Source organism: Poecile atricapillus, chromosome 4 (genome assembly GCF_030490865.1).
Source record: "Poecile atricapillus isolate bPoeAtr1 chromosome 4, bPoeAtr1.hap1, whole genome shotgun sequence".
NCBI lineage: Eukaryota > Metazoa > Chordata > Aves > Passeriformes > Paridae > Poecile > Poecile atricapillus.
In genome coordinates this window covers 28,095,727-28,118,328 of record NC_081252.1, presented here as the reverse complement: position 1 = coordinate 28,118,328, position 22,602 = coordinate 28,095,727, and the positions used below count along the sequence as shown (strand labels likewise).

General features: G+C 38.2%; 1 protein-coding gene across 2 annotated transcripts in view; it reads left to right on the top strand.

The window, feature by feature from the left end:
* Nucleotides 1-331: 331 nt before the first annotated feature.
* The window catches only part of TACR3 (tachykinin receptor 3), a 38,892-nt gene continuing 16,621 nt past the window's right edge, over nucleotides 332-22,602 (top strand). Inside the window, exons 1-4 of one of the 2 annotated variants that reach the window (XM_058837983.1) lie at nucleotides 332-421; nucleotides 644-1,089; nucleotides 13,894-14,082; nucleotides 15,827-15,977. In XM_058837983.1, coding sequence (XP_058693966.1) covers nucleotides 332-421; nucleotides 644-1,089; nucleotides 13,894-14,082; nucleotides 15,827-15,977 — 876 coding nt within the window. Of the gene's footprint in view, nucleotides 1,090-13,893; nucleotides 14,083-15,826; nucleotides 15,978-22,602 lie in introns of both variants that reach the window. The other variant, XM_058837982.1, reaches the window with a different exon arrangement.

The following is a 22,602-nucleotide window of genomic DNA, read 5'->3' as shown; positions in this document are numbered from 1 at the left end:
AAGAGCTTTAATAAAAAGGCAGCCTCAGTCCTGGGAATTTCAACTAAGCCAGCTGATTAGCCCTACAAATACAGGGCAAAAAGGCTATTTAAAAAAGGAAGCACAATAATGAAACTTTAAGAAAGACAATATAAAACAAATCTCTCAACATAAACGAGATGAGAATTCGTTTTCCCTGTGATGCTTTCCACAGCTCCTGAAAGTGCCTGCTGCTGGCAACGAATGAAATGCAAGGGGAGGGAGAGCAGAGGCAAAGAGGTGTTAGCTTACCAGCCGATGGAGCTTATCGCTCCACTCCCTTCGTGACGCTGGGAACTCACAAGCCTATAAAATGTGCCTTGGCTCCCAGTCCCCTTCTCCTTCAGCAAAATCAAAAGCAGGAGGCTGCACAGAGGAGAAACAGGATACTGTCTACTCCGAGGTAGCTCTCCTGACGTGTCTTTTAGAGCATTTCTAACAGTTTGAACAGCATTGCCAAAGATCTCTTCTAACAGCTCTCCTCCCCAGTACCTGCTGTGCTGCCTTACTTCCCCTTTCTTATCTGTTAGTGAGGTTTTGGGAGGGTTGGGAGAGGGAGGTGGGACAGGTACATCATTCCTGGAAGAGAGAAACACCCAAGATGACTTCGGACCCCACAGCCAAGTGGAACATGAGCAGCAGGTGGAATGTGAGCATTGCTGAAGCAGGTGATCCCTGGGGACAGGCTCTGGAAGCACCAGCTGCAAATGCTTCTGCCCCTGTAGCCTCCTCAGCAGGCAACTTCTCCAATCAGTTCGTACAACCTTCTTGGCGCATTGCCCTGTGGTCTCTGGCTTATGGTGGTGTGGTGGCAGTGGCCGTTTTTGGAAATCTTATTGTCATCTGGATTATCCTGGCTCACAAGCGCATGAGGACGGTGACAAATTACTTCCTGGTGAATCTGGCCTTCTCTGATGCCTCCATGGCTGCTTTCAATACTCTAATCAACTTCATCTATGCGCTGCACAGCGAGTGGTACTTTGGAGAGGCTTACTGCCGCTTCCACAACTTCTTCCCAATCACAGCTGTCTTCGCCAGCATCTACTCCATGACAGCAATCGCTGTGGACAGGTGAGAAAAGAGAAAAGTTTAGGGGTGAGAGATTGAGATCAGGTTCTCTGCCAAAATAAAAATACAGAGATAATAATCATAGTGATGAGAGGTGAAGATCTCAATAGTTCATTCATTGTGCTTCTCTGCACTTCTTTAGGATCTCTCCCTAACACACTTTTTTTCCTGGTCTTTGGTCTTTCTTCTTCAGTATTTCACTGTTTTTATTCTTCTGCTTTCTTTTATAACAAGCATTTCCTCTCTCTGTTTGACTTTAGCTGCTGTGTTCCATCTTGCAATACTTAACAGCAACTGTAACAGCAACTCAGGGTTTTGCTTCCCACTGTGAAAACACTATCTCTCAGCCAGTCTTCTAATGCATAATGATAAGGAGTTGTAGAGATTGTGTGTAAAGGGAGAGGATTTCAAATTTCCCTCTTCTCTGTATTTCTGCAGATGGCAGAGGCATTTGCCTCCTCTTCAGAAATCACTTCAGACCCTGTTTTTAATAGCTTTTCTCACAGTCAGCTCTGAGATGCTTTGTTCCTGCTGATTTTAAATAATGAGACTATTTACGTTGCCATCTGTGCATATCTGGAAGTCTGATAAGAACATAGTTTCAAAGTGCTCAGGTTTTTTTCTGATTTCTTGAAGCAAAATAAAGTTTTGTGACTATCAAAGAAAAAAGATCACAAAAACTTTACATTTGTATTCCTGATAACAATGGACTAGGACAGCTGTAGTGTCTATACAGCAAAGGGGAAATGTAGTTGCTGGGTTTCCTACACAGCTGCATTAATGGACTCTGTTTTTCAGAGACTGCTGTGAGTCTCCCCTGGAAAATGCTTCTTTCTTTATTATTGTTTCCATGTTTTCTGTGCTGGAGATATAACTTACTGATTTTTTTTCTTTTTAGAAAAACAGACTGATTTGTATTTCAGATATTTTATGCTTTTTATCAATGCACTGGAATTACTCACTAAACTACTTTTTACATATTCAAATCACATTATATATCTTACTAAACTGACTTGTCAGAACTGCAGTATTTCCAAGTGATAGTAGCTAAGATTTTACAAGGTTCAATCCACCTTCTGAAATGTTATTTCTCATTTACAGGCACAAAGATTGGGGAACACTGTTGTGCCTTTTGTGCTTGTGGACAAGTTCATAATAATACTCTTCTGTTTGCCCTACTAATTGCAAATTTTCAGTGGCATTCTCAGCTGGACACATTTCTGTTCTGTAAAGCTAGAAATGAAAGAGCAAATGAGATTCTTGGCAACTTTTTTACTTTTCTGCTCTGAGGATGGGAGAAGACATGAGGAAATCAGAGCACTTTCCTCCTATCAGTGATGTATCTCCTCAACTGTTAATCCCCATTAAAAATTTAAAAGGTAGTGTAACAGCAGTGCAACTACCTTTGACCAGGCACAGATTTCTTTTATTGTCTTTTGGAGTTTCACTTAAGACTCTCATCTAGCCTGAGGTTTTCAGAAACATAAAAGGGTTTTAGTTGAAGTACTTAAGCAGTTCAAGCTGCGCATTTAATAGTTACTGCTGCAGCTCATCAAGTCATTAGTTGAACAGTTACTTGGATGCTCTGAGTAATATCTTATTTAATTTTTCCTGACAAAATTATCCACAGAGATGTAGTACTTACTACTTTGGCAGTTTCTAAATGTATGCTAGGAAACTGGGAACAAAAGTGAATACTCAGTTCCTTAGCAATGTATACTACATTTCAGGGTGAGAGAAAATAGCTTTGTTCCACACTAACTAAAGTGCAATGGATAGATACATATATTGGAAATGTTTTCCTTTGTTTAGCAATGCAAATGCTGATGGCTCAGGAGTAAATAACTAGTTACTTACTCTGATCTAGTTCTTGTCTGAAAATCCCCTAAAGAAATCACAGTTTGCACCCCCATCCCATCCCCCAAGTTCACCTGTCTCCAAAGATAAATTAAAATCTTCCCAATGAACAGTGCCATAGCTGTGTTTAGGTAAGCTCTTTGTAGTACTGTGCAGCATCATGTAAAACAAATGGAAGAGCAGTGTATCCCTCTTCCCTATTCTCACTGCTGTTCCTTTTCCTTTTATACCAAATCACACTTGATGCATTCAGTGCCTTTGAACATTCCACGGCTACCTCTGCTAAACAATTCTGCCAAGTTGAAGAAACCTAAGACTCAAAATAAATCCCAAGGAATGTCCTTGGATGTACAGACTGCCCTATTCCAGAGCAAAGATCTGCTGGGTGGATGTATTTTAAAACTTTGGTACTCATTTACCTTTTGTAAAAGTTCAGTCATTTTAACCCAGTAAACACCCTTACATGTTCTTTTAATAAAAAAAAAAATAAAAATTAAACCAACAAAAGCTACAAATTAGGATAAAGCTGCTGAGGGAACTGAAATTATGGGATCAGATTATTTTCCTTTAGAAATTGTTACCATCCCAAAATACTAAAGGTTATGGGTTATAACTCACTAAAAAGTATGTTGTGATAGGCTCCACTGATTGCTTTAGAGCATCCAAATGCTCATAGAGCACAAATGCATGACTGTGGACCTGGACATCACTGAGCAGAGGTCATGGACTGTACATGTTTCCTTTAACATCTGATTCTGTAGAACATTCTAAGTTGTGTGAACTGTGAGATTACTGGACTGACAGAGTTTTGTGGACTAGGCACTTCCTGCAGTGCAGGTGAACTGCACGTGGAATTGAGGATGAAAGTATCCAAGACTGGATATCCTGATCATTGAACACAGACTCAGATTTATGTGGGTTTATTTATACTTCTGACCATCCCTTCCTGGTGTGGGTTGTTGGTTTTTCCCCCCTGCTTCCTCCTTTTCCAACAGGCTCTTTGCAGTCTACTGCAGAGATGCCACAAACCCAGCTCAAACCCAATTGTTTCAGGCACCAGAAGCAGCAGAGATTTTACACTGTGCTGCTTCACGGGCATTCACTCCTGCATGCTTCGGCAGCTTGTGCTGCACAGTTCCACAGTTCCATTGCTTCCAGTGCAACAGCTCCTTTAGCAATGTTATGGGGATAAACTGGTAAATAGTCCAAGACAAACTGAATAAGAGATAATTCTGGAGCCAATATGCCCTTGTCACTGACAAGTGCATGATCCTAAAGGGTCCATCCAAGATCCTAAACTCCAGCTGTGATCATGACAATACAATATGTGACTTCAGTACAGTTCCTGGACATACTAATGACAGTACATTACGCAGAATTTAGTCCACCCGACCATTGAAGACCTGCTGTCCTTTTCTACAAGATCTTAGCATGCAAAGAAGGTGGTTCAGGTGTGCCAGCAATTAATTTTGAGTCAAAAGATTGCTTCATTATACCAGTTCTGTGTGTAGGCATAAAAATTCTCTGCAGATACTTGATGGTAACAGTGTAAGTTTGGAGATACAGCAATATCGCACAAAATAAGGTGCCTTAGGTGGAGCACTTAGTACTGTGCATTTTTTCCTGGTTTTAGCACATTTACTGTATTACTTTCTCAGTTACTTTTCTCTCTGCAATTCCATAATGATTTTCTCACCTCAATTAATTTAACTCTTTATAAAAGCAACTCCTCTGGACTTAAAAGTATTCTAATAGTAATGATGAGTAGTTGCTGATCCTATTCATATCTTAGCATTTCTTTTCTTTCTAGTATGCCAGCAAGTTTTTGGTATTTGAAGGTAAAAACCATTTGTTTCATTTTATGTGACTTTATATTTAATATTCAGTTTTATTTCTTTTCTTGCACAGTCTTCTCTCTTTTTTATGAACCCTAGTATTACCTAGTTTCTAGCATGCATATGTATGTCCTTATTCCGTACCTGTCATTCTAGTTTCCCACCTTATTTTCTCACTTTTAATATATCTACAGAGGCACACATATACTGGGTCAGTTTTCTTTTTTTCTGTGACACTGTTCAGTTACTGATGGCTGTTAATAATCCCTCTACACACTCAGACTCAAGCAAAAGTAATAGGATACAAGCTTGTAACAGAAGACAGATATGAGACATAAACGCATGATTCACCTTATAAAATAAAAACCAAACTCATCATGTATACACACATCCTCAAAATATCACTTAAGCTCTTCAATCTCTCCATGTGTATTCTGTATGAGCAGTTATTATTGTCACAAAATAGTACCACAAGCCCTATAAATTAACGTTACTGAAATTATGAAGTAGGCAGCTGGCACACTGTAAAATGTCTTATCTTAGCAGTAGAATACATTTTGGTATCAGTCTCCGCCTGATTTCCCATTCCTGGGACAAATTGCTCAAGGCCTTCATGCACCATAAACATTATAAACCGATATTCCTTCCAAACGATCCATTATCTGCTATTAAATATCTGTTACCTGCCTTGTGTGCTCAGAAATATTAAAGTACAGGGAAATGTGTATGTGTGAAAATGATCTCAAACATTTCTAGCAGGTTAAGATATGGAGTGCACAGGGCATGACTCTGTGCTGTGGTTATATGGTAGCAGTGTCAGCAGAAGATGCAATGAAGAAGGTCTATTGGTGCTTGCATCCTTGAACATGAGCTTGGGACCAAGTGTTTTGTGCTTGGCTCACGGGTGAATGGAGGAGGCCAAAGCAGTGACAGACAGGCAGCCTGCACTGTCAAGCCAGCTGCCAGACCTGGCACAGACCTCAGCTCAAACACAACTGTAGCCTTTGGCCCCTCTCTCATTCTCTTTCCCTTAGATTTAGAGGTCTCAAAGTAAATGGTTTTCATGTAAAAGAAGTGAGAATTTGCACTGAAGACTTGTGAGAGAGAGAGGAGCATCAGAACATGAAAAATAAAAATGGAGATGGAGTTTTTTTTCAGGTTTCTTGTGCTTCACAGGCTAGAGATCTCCCCCTTATATCTGAGAATATTTTCACCAGAAGAAATGGTGAAAAGAAATGCCACTTCACTGTCAGCTGGCTTTTCCTAAAGCCTCCAGTGACACATAACTACAGAAGACACTGCCTGCCATACCCCTACTACCACACTAAAGTGCAATACAATGGGTTTTTTCCAAACTAATGGATGACTTGAAAATCACGACTTCAAGAATCAGCCTTGGCCACTGCACATCCTGAAGGGGAAAAATGCAAGATATGCTTTAGAAATTGTCACTATTATTTCTATTCTTAGTTTGCCAGTCAAACTATAGAATTCAAAGAGGAAATCCCTTCCCCATCTTCCTGTCTTCCTCAAAGAGTATTTGAAGGTGAAGCACATCTTATTTGTGGGTTCCAGTACCTGGGCTGCCCCCTGAAAAATACTAGTTCTCAGAACTGGAGAGAAAGTTCAAATATCGTGAGCTGAAACATTAAAGACTATCTATTATCTGGGGGTCTAAAAATATTTTGAAAATTTGACAATTCTCTTTCTTTCTCTCTTAGTAAAGAGGTGAAATAGTTTCTGCAGAACATTTTGATGCAATGGCAACAGGATTCAGCATGCAGTAGCCTAGGAAAAATAAACCTTTTCTTTCAATGGTACAATTTCATAGTGATTGGGCAAAATAACAGGATTTCTTTTGCTGTTTTGGTCAAGATTTATGTCAGAATTACATTACTAACAATATGCTGGGGCAGTCCAGGAAAAAGATACATGCATAACAGTTATTTTTTCCTTTTTGTTTTGTACTGAGTAAATATTCTATTTAATAAGCTGCTTTCAAAAGGTGCTGTAAAAAAAAAAAGGTTGATACACCAGTATCTTAAGAAATATAAGCAACATTTGCAACAGCAGCAATCCCCCAGATTTCTTGGTCCAGACAGGAAATATCCAATAAGCTTGAACCTTATGTTCAAACAAGAAGTTTGTTTTAGAAAGAGTCGTAGCCTTAAATACATACTCTTATTAATAATTTAATTAAAACTATTAAAATATGTTCTGTGGTTTATGCAATGTAGCCTCTGGTACTTTTAAAAGTTAGTCAAGGGCTGGAGTGATGAATTTTTTGCAGAAAGAGGTTTGTTTTATTTATTTATTTTCTTAAATATTATTGTCTAAATGCATGTTTTTCTGACTAATTTACCAACCAGGAGAGAAAGTTGTATCCTTCACATATTTGTGTTTCCCTAAAATAAAATTATTTCAAGATAACTGCAGAAACAAGAAGGAAGCCACCTACATGACAGGGGCAGAAATATAGACACTAACAGTGGTTTTATGCAGCTGGAGCTGTTTCTACAGACTTCACACTGATACTCGTCCTTGATAGCCCAGGTAGATAATATTGAAAGAAAAGGAGAAACAGAAACCTTTCTGTCAGGGGAAGTCAATCTATCATTTTATGAGACAGACCAAAGAAAACTTTTATCCCTTTTCTATCAATATTCATAACTATAGAATACATTGGGTAAAATCACTTACACACCCATAAAAATCTAGCCCATTGTCAGTTACCAGATCCTCCCCAAGCAGAAAGCACTGTTTATGAGAGCTCAGCCATCCTGAAGAGTTTCAATATTACTGGTTTTAGGTAAGAGGTACTTGGAAGCAAGGCATTGGAAGCTACTCCTAATTTCAAAAAAACTTCAGTGTTTCCCTCTGCTCAAAGCACAAATAGCCATTCACCCAGAGCAACACACATTCTTCTGGATAAATCAAGGCCAAGCTATACCACTGGGATATCATCCACTGATCTCTCAAATGTACCATGTGTTTATCTGTCACGTTGTTACACACTTCCTTTATGGCATTAGCACTGCACAACAGACCCTTCCAGGCATCAAAACCAGTCTTTCTCAACAGTGAGTTATAGGCCTAAAGAAATGCCCACAGACACTCTTCCTGCAGAGAAAGGCAGACTAAATAAATACAAAACAGTCCCTAAAGAAAAGAAGGAGCCTTACTCTAGTAGGTTGCAGATAAAGATTAAAGAATACAAAAGTTAGAAATTTGGTTTTCGTCATACAAAAAATGCCTTTTAAATCTAAGTTCATTCCATCATCTTTAGTCTACTCTATATATCTTACCTTTTGGAGAATTTTCCACAGCAATGTTCTAAACAAGGGCAGGGAATGATAGCAATTTCCCTAAGCTTTTAAAATACCAATTGATTCAAAATACAAAGTCTTAAAATCAGCTTCTGTCTTGAGGGAATAACAGCTTCTGTGTACTCATGAAAGAAGCATGCTCTGCTATCTCCTGTTGACAAGCCACTTACATACAACCATAATGATTTTTCACTCAGTCTCTTCCTTTGTCAAGTTCCAATTTCCTGTTACAATCTGGGATTATTACATTTTGACCCATGTGAGTTTATAAACACACTGTAAACAGGTGAAACAAATCAATTAGGATGATTAAAGGCTTCCAACTGTGTCTCCAGATGGGCATTTGTAGGATCCAATTTTGAACATCATTTTGTTTTAATAACATCTTGTGTATTTTTGACACAATTTTCTAAATGATGTGTTAAAGATGCAAGGTTTTCCTGGCTGTGTTAGCCAGTGTATGCTGTTTTACAAAAAGACAAATTAGGTTTATTTTTTTTCTCTTTTCTATTGTTGGGACGATAATACACAAACTTTGTAAGCTTTTACAGTATGTAGCAGCTATTTGGCTCATGTTACTTGAAAACTGTAAGAGAGATACATGATTATGAGGCCATTAAAACTACTGGCTTAAAGAGTTTATCAGTGTTACTCAAAAGAAGACTGTTCCTATTTTCGTTTCAGAGAAAACAGGTTTTCTTGATTTGGTGAACCCAAGACACAAGAAGAGAAGAGTCTACAATATAGACTCTAGACAAACAGAACAGTTCAGAAGGGAACTGGATCTATTCTGACCCCAGCAGCTAAGAAATGAGTGCAGCAGCAAGTACACCGTGATGCACCAGGCATTATATCATGCAGCCTGAATGATTTCTCATTAAGCTCAGTGGAAAGACTCTTGCTGCTTTCAGTAGTAATCAGTTAGGGACAAAGATTAACACAAGATAAAGCTGTAAGAAAAGTGATGACAGTGGGATGTCATATGGTCACAAACCACAAAATCATGTGCTAATGATGTGCATATGAAACTGAAGTGCTACCTAAAAATGTTTTAGAGTCATACACGGAAGAAAATGGTGCAGCTGTTGAGCAATCCACGTTCTTGGAAGTGCTAGCTTGAGTCTCTACCTGCACATACTTCTATCCCTGCATAGCAAAATGCGCATATTCCGTCTTATAATTATTTTCCAAGTATAAATGTTTTGTTGGGTGGGGTAATAATGATTTTTGCTTGTTGTGATAAATGAGTATCAGTTCATTCCTTTCAGGAACGTATAATTCATATCCCTGCTTTGTTGCATGGAGTAAGTTATCTGTGGCACTATCAGCAGCTCCCACTGGAGTGAGAAAGCATTAGAAGTCCCATCTTTAAATCAAACCACCACAGTGGGAGTTCAGAGCCCTTTATTCAGCACGAAGTCATACTGCTCAAGCCCGGTGACAGACTGAACATTAAATGTCCAAAGACAGCAAAGCAAATTGGCACAGCACCCCACTGAAAAAATGTCTGTGTGGCTCCAGAATGCTTTTCAGTGGTGTAACAAGCCTTCAGTTGCTTGTAGCCATTAGAAATCCTTCTTCAGCTCAAATGTGTACCATCTTCTACTGTCCTTGGAGATGAGCTGTGGAGAGGTACAAGGTCTGTGCATAAATATCACAGAACATGGTGAACCTATGAGGGTTTCTGCATTTGTCACTGGCTTCAGAACAACTGCATAAATTTAGGCACTGCATACATAAAGAAGGCATTAATCTATCTAGAGAGCATCTAGAGGAGGACTACAAGGCTGGTGAAGGGTCTGGAGAGGAAGCCTTATGAGGAGCAGCTGAGGTCACTTGGCTTGTTCAGCCTAGAGAAGAGGAAACTTGAGGGGAGACCTCATTGCAGTCTTTAACATCCTCACAAGGGAAACCAGAGGGATGGGCAGTGATTTCTTCACTTTCTTGGCTAGTGATGACCCAAGGGACAGCATGAAGGTGAGTCAGGGGAGGTTTAGGTCAGGCATTAGGAAAAGATTTTTCACCCAGAGGATGTTTGGGCACTGGAAAAGTCTCCTCAGGGCAGTGGGCACAGCACCACTGTCTCAGTTCATTAAGTGTTTGGATAATGCTCTCAGGCACACTGTGTGATTCTTGGGAATGCTCCTCTGCAGGGTCACGAGTTGGACTCAATGATTCTCATGGGTCATTTCCAACTCAGCTTACTCTATGATGAATTTCAGACGACTTGAAAGAACTGTGGAGTAGCAAAACAGTCTGTAAGACAGACAACATCAGAGCATCCATGAAGTCCTGCTGTTCCCCTTCCATGCTATTCATGGTTGACTGATTACACAAAGAAAAACTCTGGGAGTTCTCTCCCATACACTTGCAGAGGCAGAAGGGATTGCCACCACATAGCGACACTGCCAAAATTATCTGGTTTTATACCAGTTCTACTTACCTTGGGATCTCTGGTACACTAGGACTGATTTTTGTCATGTCTTTTGCTCTTACACAACCCCCAGTTTCCTTTCTTATTCTCTCCTCTCAACACAATTTATATATGCTGTTATTCTACAATTCTCCTTTCTTTGCTTTTCCTATTAGTTTCCCATTTTTCTCTCTTCACTTCTATTTTTTCATTTAGCAAACTGCTTCCCAGTCTCAGTTCTTTTGCTAGATCCTCTATCTCATCATTTTCACTCCTTTCACTCCTGGCCTACTCAAGAATTCCTATTACCTCTACACCACGTTCAGCACCATTCAGTGCACAATTCAGACAGCATGTCTACTCTTCCCCCTTGTAACTGGAATTTTGCCATTCTTAATATATGTAAGACTATAATCCAGAGTAAAAAAATTCTCCATAATGACAGAGCTGCACTATGAAACACAACAGACAGTTGTCAGCCATGGGGAATTGTAATATATAGGGGCAATATGCTCATCATACATTCACATTATCCCATCCTTAGCCTCCTTACCTCACTGATTTTCTGAGCAACACCAAAGCATGGAACCTCTAGCCTGTGCTAGGAGGAGCTTTCATTCCTGCTGGAAACACCCTTGCTGAATGGAGAGAGATCAAAAGCCAACTGAAAAATTAGCTACTGCTACTTCAAATTGAGCCTAAAGAGATGCAAACTACCCTTTGATACCCATAATGGCAAGATAACATTTACATCAAACAAAATCATAAGCAGGAGCGTGTGTATCTCCTTTGCAAATGACAGCTAACAGTGCAGGAAGAACTCAGTTCTTTTCAAGGCTTCTTTTGGCTATGGAGATAAAATCCAGATTCTGTTGAAATGTGGAGATAGTTTTTGACCTGCAATGAATGGCCATTCCACATTTTCTACTTTACTTGCGTCAATGACGGCTTCTCTAAGAAAATGCTACCAAACATGTATGACAAGTGAGTGAATGTAACAATTGTCATTATAAAGCAATATCTCACTACATTACTTAAGCAATTTTGTTTCTAAGGAATGCCACTTAGAGAACTTCTGCTTACAAAACACACTGTAATTGTTAGTGTACTGGCAAAGTAGAGTAACTTAGATTTGTTATCAAAGGCTCTGTAACAGAGCTGTCAAACACTCTCCAGCTACATCTATTCTGCACAAAGATATTATTGAGGGAATAGTCAAAGTTCCCTTACTTCCTTCCCATTTTGCTTATTAGAGTGACTGCCTGCTACATATTTGTAATCGATCTTGTGCAATAGCTAGGCTGCTGGCTTATCACTCAAATTTGAACTCAAGAGATAAATAGCCTGCTTTTCATCTGATCCTTGTCCTTTGACTTACCTTACTCAGACAGCCAATTGTTAAAATTTCCATCAGTACAGCTGTATGAGTCATTTCACCCAAACAATCCATGTCTTTAAAGGGCAGACAGGAAGATAAAACAACCAAATTTTATCTTAGGAAACAAGAACTACTGTTGGTATCTATTTGGAGTAAGAATAATATAACTGGGAATAAGAATAATGTGAATGTAATAGAAATCTGACAGTAGCACATGAAATAACTGCAATGTGCAATCTGGAGAAAAGTAGCAATTGGAAGGAATAATTCCAGGCAAGGAGGAGATGCCCTAAGAGTCTCACAAGCATGTGAAAATGATTATTTATTTATGGCTTATCACTTACTACAAGTAAAGACCATCAAACATTTGGACAGTGGTTGGCAGTCCACACAAAATCCAGCTCAATTTGAAAGACAGGGTCCATGACTACCTGACTTCTTTATCAAGCACTACTTACTCTTCAGAGGAGAAAGGAGCTAGGTGGTAGGGAGGCAACAACCCAACTGCCGTTCTCAAGAAACAGAAGACACCCAGCACTCAAATAAAACTATTTCATAGCATGTAATACCAAAAGCACCAGTTTAGCTGAAATAAAAAACCAAAAGGCACATAAAGGAGAGGGGAACTAATTCTTACTCTGTGGAGAAAAAATATCAAAGTGCAGTAAAAGCAAAAATGAACAAGCTTAAAATTCTATATAAGGAAATTGATGATTCAGAACTGAAACTTTTTTAGATCACTCCCTGTTTCTGACAGCATTTAGGTGTTTTAAGATACTAGGGCAGTTATCATGTCTGCTAGAGAAGGCATAGCACTATTCTGACCAGTGCTGGATTTATCACATATTCTATCATTAACTATAAACAAAGATAGCTTTGCTAAAACAAGCATCTGTTCTGTAATTACTCATCTGTCAAGTATAAAGTTTTCAAAAAAATAAGACTATCTTGAGTGAATTTTGTGTACCACTGCAGGTAAATATGGATGCAGAAGATTCTTGCACAAATTCTTATCAGGAACATTATCTTACAAATATTTTTGTTATTGTCTCATGGTTAATGTCTGTACCTAAAATTCTTGGGCAAGTCTGCCAATGTGTACTGTAACAATTAAAATATATCACTCCTTCTTTCACTTGAAATGAGTACAAGTCTTTCAATTGCAGCAAACACAACATACTCACCAAAAAATGGTTGATACAAATTTTGTGTCTCCCTTGTTCCTTGTATCTATAAGAAAGATCAAAAGACAGAAAATAAGACTTGTTTTTCTATTACTGTCTGTCTAGATGCTCTCTCTCATAGTTTTTTTCCCCTAAGCTTCTACATTGTAATTACTTAGAGGGAATTTTTTGATTATTTTATGCATGTTCTTCTAAGGTTTCCAGCATACATGAATTGCAAACACAACTATGGGGCAGCACAAAAAAATGCTATCCTACCTGGCAGTATGGGAACTGAGCAAAGAGGCAAATGAGATGTTTTCTTGCTTTATACATCTATTTCCCTTAGTGCTTTTACCAGTTCTAAATCGACCCTTCCCTCAGCCTCTGTATGAATCACTTGCTCCAGTGTTCTTTGAAATAAATGCATGTGGACTTATCAGGTTCCTGTAGCTTTGGGACAGATGACTAATAATCCTGACAGCTTGGCTGTAAATTTTTGTACTAGAAATAAATGCTGTATGACCTAGCAGAGTAACAGAGGATCCAGCTGCATTGTTGCTTTTCAATCAGGCTGTACAGTAACAGAATGGTCCTTCTCTTAACAAAATAGTTTCTCTACTGATATATATATGATTAACTGGGTGTCCCATGGCTGTAAAATGATATCCAATGAAACTTCTTCATTGGAGCTGAACCACACAGAGCACAATGACATCAGAACTGCAGGAAGAAAAATATCTCTGCTTTTACCTTTCTCTTTTATACTAAGCTTTAACTGATTTAGATACATATGAATCTCTGAAGAGTTCTTACTTTTTGCTTTCTTTTACAGATATATGGCCATTATTGATCCCTTGAAACCTAGGCTCTCTGCAACTGCTACCAAGGTGGTCATTGGGAGCATATGGATTTTGGCATTCCTGTTGGCCTTTCCCCAGTGCCTATACTCCATAACCAAGGTGATGCCTGGGAGAACACTTTGCTATGTAGCATGGCCAGGTGGCCCAAAACAGCATTTTACGTAAGCTTTTGTTCTTTTAAACTTGTGCATGATGGTGTCTAGACTTGCAATGGACTTGGCAAACCCTCTAGCATCCTGCAGATACTCTACACACAGAATAACTAACAGCTTTGATCACTGAGAAATGCAGAGCCAGTTCTCTAAGTAAGGATGGTAAAGCATCATATGTGATAAACAGAACAAATTTATTCTCTTCCACGTCTCTGAGTGGGCTCCCTCCTGTGCTACACTTTTACTGTCATTGCTCCACCTAAGATGGCTACTTCTATAGAGACAGAGATAGTCAGAACTGGGAACATAACATGCAATCCAAAGCAAGCTTCCTCTTTATCCTAACCAGGAAAACAAGGATTTCTAGTCTCTCCTTAGAAGCCCTTAGGTTGGAAAAGACCTCTAAGGTCATCAAGTCCAAGCACTAACCTTACACTACCAAGTCCACCACTAGACCATGTCCCTAAGTGCCGTATATGCATATTTTAAATATATCCAGGGATGGTGAATCAATTGCTCCTCTGGGCAGCCTGTAACAATGCTGGACAACCCTTGCCATTTAAAAAAAAAAATCCTAATATTCAGTCTAAACCTTCCCTGGCACAGCCTGCAGCCATTTCTTCTCTTGTAACTAGGGAGAAGAGACAAACACCCACCTCACTACAATCTCCTTTCAAGTAATTGTAGAGAATGAGAAGGTCCTAACCAGATTTTTTCTCTAGATCTCTTCATAGGAGGGCTGGATTTTGCCACGTCATTCTGTTACACTGTAACAATTACTTATGTCAGATATTAGTCCAAAAGAGAAAACTGGATAACCTGCAACTGGTTCCACTTTCTGAAAGTGAGAATATAAGTCAATTAAATTAAATATATCCTGTTTGTCCCTCTAGTAGAATTAGGAGTAAGTGGCTACTTAGGCATCTGTCCTTTCATGTCTGCAGTGACATTTAAGAAAAACATTGTGTTCAAGGCTCAAAGCCTGTGTAACCATCTGGAATCAAATTTGACCTTTTGCTCTTTTTAAGGCAGGTGAAAGAAGTCCCGGTCATGTGCAATTTTTATCACTTTAGGAGCTGTACACAGACATTTCTCTTTAGGGCAGAAAGGTCACACTCAGTGACATCAGGGGATTCTTCACTGATCATTCACTAGGATTTTATCTGAAGTTGGCATTTAACCAGGAACTAAAAGGAGGCAAAAGCAATTATCTTTTTTTTACCAGAGTTTACATCAGCAGTGGGGACTATACTGCACACAAGTCACAGATCTGTGTTGTCTATGTGGAACAGATTTGCCATATGAAGAATAGTGGGTGACAGGACTCTTATCAGGTGTTTTGCATCAATATATCACTAAAATATTTATTTTCCTCTTTCATTTATGGTCCAGAATAGAACTCCAAATGTCTAGCTTGCCCTCATGATACTTGGCTGTGCAATTATATCAGCTCAGCTGGTTATGGACAAACACATCTTATTCTGCAGTCACTAATCATGATAACTACAGAGTCATTCATAATACATACTAGTGCAGGCCCAGCATTAGACACCCCACAAATCACATACATTAAAATGCACATAAATTTGCAGTGCAATCCAAGACTTTCAAAAAGACAGTGAAAACACCAAGGACTAGCCAGTTAATACAAAACATGCTTTGTTTTAAAGTATCAGTCTTGACTTCTAGCAGCCCATTCCATTGGTATAGCTCCTCTGAAAGCGCTTACTCCCTTAATACCTTCTCGTTGCAGGTATCATGTTATTGTGATTGTGCTGGTCTACTGCTTTCCACTGCTTGTCATGGGCATCACTTATTCCATGGTGGGAATTACCCTCTGGGGAGGAGAAATACCAGGTGACACATCCAACAAATACCATGAGCAGCTCAAAGCTAAGAGAAAGGTACTGTTCCGGTAAATCCCACTAAGTGGATACTTATAAAATCATCTGCAATTGTGTTGCAACATATCACAGTAAATTCTTTCAGAAATACCAAATCACTTGAAATAGCAGTGAGTAATGAGAGACCTGCTTCAATACAAAATTTGATTATGTTTGACAAGTTGTCTTCTCTGTTCACTGGCTGTTCTTTTTATAACTTTAATGCTTATCATTAAATAAAGGAAACATTTGGGGTTTAACTTCTTACTCCACACGTAGCAGCACATACTGTGTCTGCTACACCTAAACGAAGGCAAAAAGTTTAGCCTTTACAGAGTTAAGATACTGAGTTTTGAACAATGGGCTAGCAAACCATTAGTTCGTTAGGTAAGATTCTCATCCTACTGAAACTAAAGTGAATCTTGCAGTAATTCTTAGGTGATTAAGGTCCATGCATGTTTGAGATAAGCACTGAACAGCCTGTTTGTAATAAACAAATCAGAATTTTTAACAATAACTTTTTTGTGAGAAATGCAAATAAGTTTTCCCAGATATTTTCTTTCAATCTCTTTCACTGTAGGTACTGCTTAAACTAACTAGACTTGGGATTGTTTATGAACTAAGTATTTTACTATCTCCTATAGTATATAGGAGATATATATTTTAGTATATACTGAAGATAGTATTTTACTATCTTTACTAGATCAGTTTTCCTAATGTTGCAGTGCAATGAAGGTTTCTCTCCCATAATATTCTTTTTCTTAACCTAACTTTTCTTATTTAATAAAGTGGTCTTCTGCTTTTTATTTCAGAATTTTTTTTTAATACTAAAATGCATTGAACCTTTCAGATTTGAAAAAATGGTACCCTAATACAAACTTCTAATTCACAATGATGAGCACACTTTCAGTTGTTCAGTTTGCTTCCTGATACTGTATGTTTGAACAGTGGAATAGGCTACTGTGCTGCAGCAACAGCAGAGTGGGGCGTATTGGGTCCTGAGACAACATAAGACCTCCTGAAAATTCTGGAGAACACTAACATTTTCATTTCTTTCAGGACACTGCAGAAATAACTTTCTGTAACAGACACAATTTGCAAAAGCAAATGTGGAAGGGAAATTATTAAATTATTGCAAAACCAGGACACGCCAGAAATTCAGGACTTTTTATCATAATGACTAAGTAAAATAATCATCTTGTGACATAGAAACTAGAGGTTTCTGAAAAGAAAATCTGGCTTTTACTATATGAAATGGAAGGCTCAATCAAATCTCTTGAATACTTTAAAAACAGTACCTGTTTAGAATTCTAAATATATACAGGAGACAAGGAAGAGCATCCTTAATTAAAGGATTTTAAATGTGAGCGTATGGGAATGCATACCTTCATGGCATGCAACAAGGGAATTAAATTATGTGCAGATATATTATAACTGCATCAGTGACTTTATGGGTAGAGCTCCATGACAGCACTTTAGCTACACTGCTGTGCTCTCCAGCAGGATTTATGAAATAACTGGTATTTGGAAAGATGAATCATAATTGGTTATTCACAGAGAGGAACTAACAGACTGGAATCCAAATAAAGCCATAACTCAGCCTGCCTCTGATAACAGAGCTAGTGCTTTGCCTTTTCAGGCAAAGAAATAATCTATTTTTCTTGCTATTTAGTATATAGGTATCTAGACATATGGAAAATCTGTGCACTTATAATGAAGGAGGAAAATAAAATACCTGACTATGTTTCATATCAGGCAATGATACAGTGCAAAGGTGTCTGATTCGGGCTGTTTGAAATGATATTTAATATTAAGAATGTGGTGAAGAGTTCACGTAAGACCTTTAAAAGAAACAATGTTTGCTAACAAAAGATTTGAAGCTTGACAAAATTGCCAACAGGTGGTCTTACCATTTCATATATATGATTGGGCAATACAGTCCTGAATCCTCCTGAAAGCAACATTAAGGGATGAAGGATTCAAAGAATAGACTGCACATTGTAGGTTGGACAACACAAAGTCATGCTTAGTACCTTTAAGGTCAAAGACAAAGTATTTAGAAATTCAGGACTGGATTAAACTACAAAACTACTTTCGTTTGCTTCTTTTTTTTTTTTTTTTTTTTTTTTTTTTTTTTGACAGACAGCTCAAATATCTCAGGGACTGACCCATTTAAATCTGCCAGACATCAGTCTTTTGAACTTTTGAACATTTGCTACATGAGGGGACTTTGCAGCCATTATCCCTTCTTCTTAAAGCTCCCAGCATGAGACTGACTGATATTCAGCTGAACATCATTTATTCTCCTGCAATTCCTATTTTCACAATATGGAATTATAGTCTCAACGGTGTCATACATAACAAGTTTATACAAGTGTCTCATAATGTTAATGTAAGATTTACTAGGTAAAATGTTCAAAATGTTCTTTATATTCACTACAAATACATAAATACATGCTCTCAGATGTTGTCTCCACACCCTGCTTTTGCTATCTAACAAATTCCAATCACTCTTTCAGCATTACTTAACCCATAAGAGGGAATAATCATGTACTGCAAGTAAAATCAGTTAGTATTGTTTTTATCAAGAGATACAGTTCTGATACAAATGTTTTCTGAAAAAAAGAACATTTATCTCAACAGGAGATGCTATTGCCTGGCCACAATGTGAAGAATACAGAGGAACAGAAAATGTTCTCCGTAACTTCTGTATTTCCTTTACTGTTCCTTTTACTTATGACTGTTAACTTTGTGATAATGTGTCACCAGGCATCTTTTTCAGTAATTTTCATTCTTCCACACCTATGCTTCTGCCTGTATTTTCTGTTTCCCTTAACACAGCTTGAGGTATCATCTCAGCTTCTTTTAGCAATGAAGATTGATTAAAAGCCACATTGTTTCAATATATTTTTTTTTCTCAAATTTGAATATAAAACAAGAAAAGAGTCCTACATGTTTGCTAGCAAATGAGATTTCTGTCTCTGAGACAGAGACAGAGTCTCTGAGATTTCCTGTATGAACACTTCATACATATTTCTTTGGTTTGCTCTTTTTCTTTCCCTTCCTTTTCCTATATTTAGAGAAAGTCCAGAGAAGGGCAGCTAAAAATTATCAAAGGACTTATGAAGAGATTAAAATGGCCTGAACTTTTAAGTTTGAAGATAAGGACATTAAAGGACAAGATGTCAGGGTTTAGGGAAACACAAAGGTGGTGGATAAAGTGACTGAAGAACTGCTGGTGACCAAATCCTGAAATACAAGAATTGATAGGAGAGCAGCATAAGGCTGGTAGAAGAGAGAGCACTTTAAGAAAGGGTAATTTAAAAGTTGGTAAAGGGCATCTGGTACGTTCTCCTGCCAGATGCTTATGATCTCAGAGGATCCAGAAAGGTTTTAGGCAGATTAACAAACAATAAATTCATAAATCATAGTTTTTTTTAAGGTTGGAAAAGACCACCAAGATCAACAAGTCCAACCTCTGACTGGTCTCCATGATCAACCAGACCACAACGATAGGTGCCACACCCATTCATTTCTTGAACACTTTCAGATATGACTCCAGCACTTCCCTGGACAGCCTTTTCCAATGGCTGACAATCCTTTCAGTGAAGAAATGCTTCTTGATGTCCAAAAATTCTCCTTAAGGTCCAAGTAGATACTGAAAGGATGAATCAGAGATGCTCTTCTCTTTAACACAATCATGGGTGCCAGGGCAGTGTTAGGAAAATGCAAAATGAAAAATGGCCAGATTAATGAAATTTCCATAAACAGGACCTCCTACTGCCTCTGTGACAGATTAGTAGGAGAGATGGGCAACTGTCTGATTCAGAAGGAGCTGTCCTAAGTCTTTATGCTCCTGTTTTTACATAGCAGTGCAGCTATAAAAATACTCCTGACTTCTCACTGGCTTTCAGTGCAACTAAAAATGCAACTAAAAATTTCCTTTTTTTTTTTCTTTACTACATGCGAATAAATAACATGAAAACACATTAATATATATTTTATACCACACTTTACAAAGAAAAGTACTAATTAGAAATAATGATACTTTTTCTGGCATTAAAAGGTAGCCATCCAAGTCAGACCCAAAAAAAAAAAAAAAAAAAAAAAAGATTGTTTCCCTATGGGGTAGTTTATTGTGGAGCAGAGGCAGGGAGAAAAAGAGAAAAGGAAAAAAAATCAAGAAAATCAAAGCCTAAAATATTGCAGCATGGCATCAAAACTCTTGAAATACTGAATTAATTATGGGCTGACAGATTTGAAAAAAACAAGACTATACTCATAATATAAAGCTTATTCAACTTAAATAGGTGATGAGAGTATTACACTATGAACTCACAGATCAGTTGATAACCAGTAATTAACTCTGAAATCAAAGATCCTTCCAGATAACAACTAACCACTAAGTCTAGACAGGTAGACTAGGGTTAGATATTGCTCCACTCATAAAACCTTTTGTGAAAGTTTGCATCCAGCCATGTGAAACAAAATGTTTTGACACTCTGGGTCCAAGGATTTGTCTTGCATGTGACTTCCTACACCATCTTGAAACTTCACTTTTATCCTACATATTTGTTCAGACTTCTTCCAGACTGGAAAGTAATTGCTTCTTCATGGGACTACAGAAAGACAAAGGAAGTTTAAAATCTTCCCAGTTATTTAAGCAATCCATCTTCTCCTGGTTTATCCCAGCATGAGAACCAGCACTGCAATCTCCACTAATTTATATATTATATGCCATTTTCAAAATGACATAAGGGAATAGAAGTTTAATACAGCAGAAAGTAAATATAACTTCATTATCCTAAATTTAGTTAAAAACACCCCCTGCAATCAACTACTCTACACAAATTTGTACCACAGACCTCAAGGGAAAGCCCATTCTTCACAGCTGATGCCCTTATCTACACCAAATCATCACATGTGACTAGTTTTTAAAAGTCAAACAGAATTTTTTGGTCTTTTTTCACGAAATGGTATGTCAGGGCTACACATACATCAAAATATTCACTAGACACATTTAAATGTCCAAAGAGAACCAAATCCTAGAACACACTGTGTGTAAGGTGAAGGCATCTGGACTACACCACCCAAACCTACCACACAGCAGCAGTCTGCTGAAGAGTACTTATATTGCCATTGTGCTGTTCTCATAATTTATTTATTCATGGGGCATGAGTGTTTCCACCTTGAAGATTCATTTGTGCTTGTGCACCATGGACAGAAACAACTTCCAGGGTGGTGTCAGAGCACTTTGCTCACACTGAGCAGGTGTCCACTCCAGAACGGAACAAACACACACAGAGGGCCACGGGCACTTTCCCCTGAGAAGGCACCTCTTCTCTTTGGCTGATCTTACATTTCTGGGAGTGATATGTGAAACAACCTACCCAGCCTGTTGTGGGGTAGTGAGGTGCAGAAGCTCAGTTTGCTATGAATACTGTGTATCTCCTGCCAAAAATAAGGGCCTGTATAATTTTTTGATCCATCAACACTCATCTTCTGTAAAGGGGTCTACTCTTGGACTTTGCAGAGATTGACAATGAAAAGAAAATGCAAAACAGAATAAATAAATACTAGAAGAGAACTAACACAGAAGATTAAGCTTGAGAAATAAACACTTTTTAAAGAAGAGGTGATCTCACTGATCTAAGAGTCATAACACAATGGCTGTATTGCTTGACTAGCTGAAATCTCATACAGATACAGTGAAATTATCATTTATCCAAAATGCTGATGCATTGTGAGCACCTTGCAGGCCAAAGCTCTATCATGATTGAAAACCACAGGTGCACTTTGGCGCAGCCACATTCACAAATTTACCAATCATTGTTCAGCGCGTTCAAAAAGAAAAAAGACTTGGTAACAAGAGGTTGAAGAACAACTTAGGCCAGGTAGCACCACTTCTGTGCGCTCCACTGCTCTGTTATCTGCCAACAATCAGGAGAAACAGATGCTTTTTAAAGATTGCAGTCCTTACATAAAAATGTCCACTGATTAATTCCTCAGGCAACTGAAGGTGTAACAAAAATACCAAAGTGGCAGCTCGTTATGCCTGTATACTGTTTCTTCTATGCAAAATACAAAGAAGTGACCCAAAAGTCTCTGACGTGATTAGTCCAACTTTACGATTTCATACTTTCAAGGCAGTCTCTTCCAAGGTAATAATCACGCAGTAATTTATCTCAGACTTTGTGAAACTACTCTAGAAATTAAATCTTTTTGAAGAATTTCATATCAATGAGTCATGCAAAGTTTTAAACATCAACTGGTTCTGTTCAACAATGTCACATTGCTTACTCAACGTAAAGAAAAAAAAAAAACAAAAAACAAATCAGGAAGAAAGATTCTCAGATGCTTTTAAAGGTTCTTCAGAAAACAAACTTATCCCTTCATTGCCAGACACTGGAAGATGATGAACTGCATCCAGTGGTTTCTCCACTTCTTCACTGAGTGTCAGTTTGTGTCTTTCAATATTAAAATGTTAAATGAAAACAGGACAGGAACCAGCCTTCAGGCTTGTCACCACAGACAACTCTAACAGAATTCCTCTGATATCATCTTAAACCTCCATCTTCTAAAAAACCTTACCAATCCTAGAGTTCAGTTTTCCAGGCTAAATTTCTTTATAGACAGCCCTATCTAT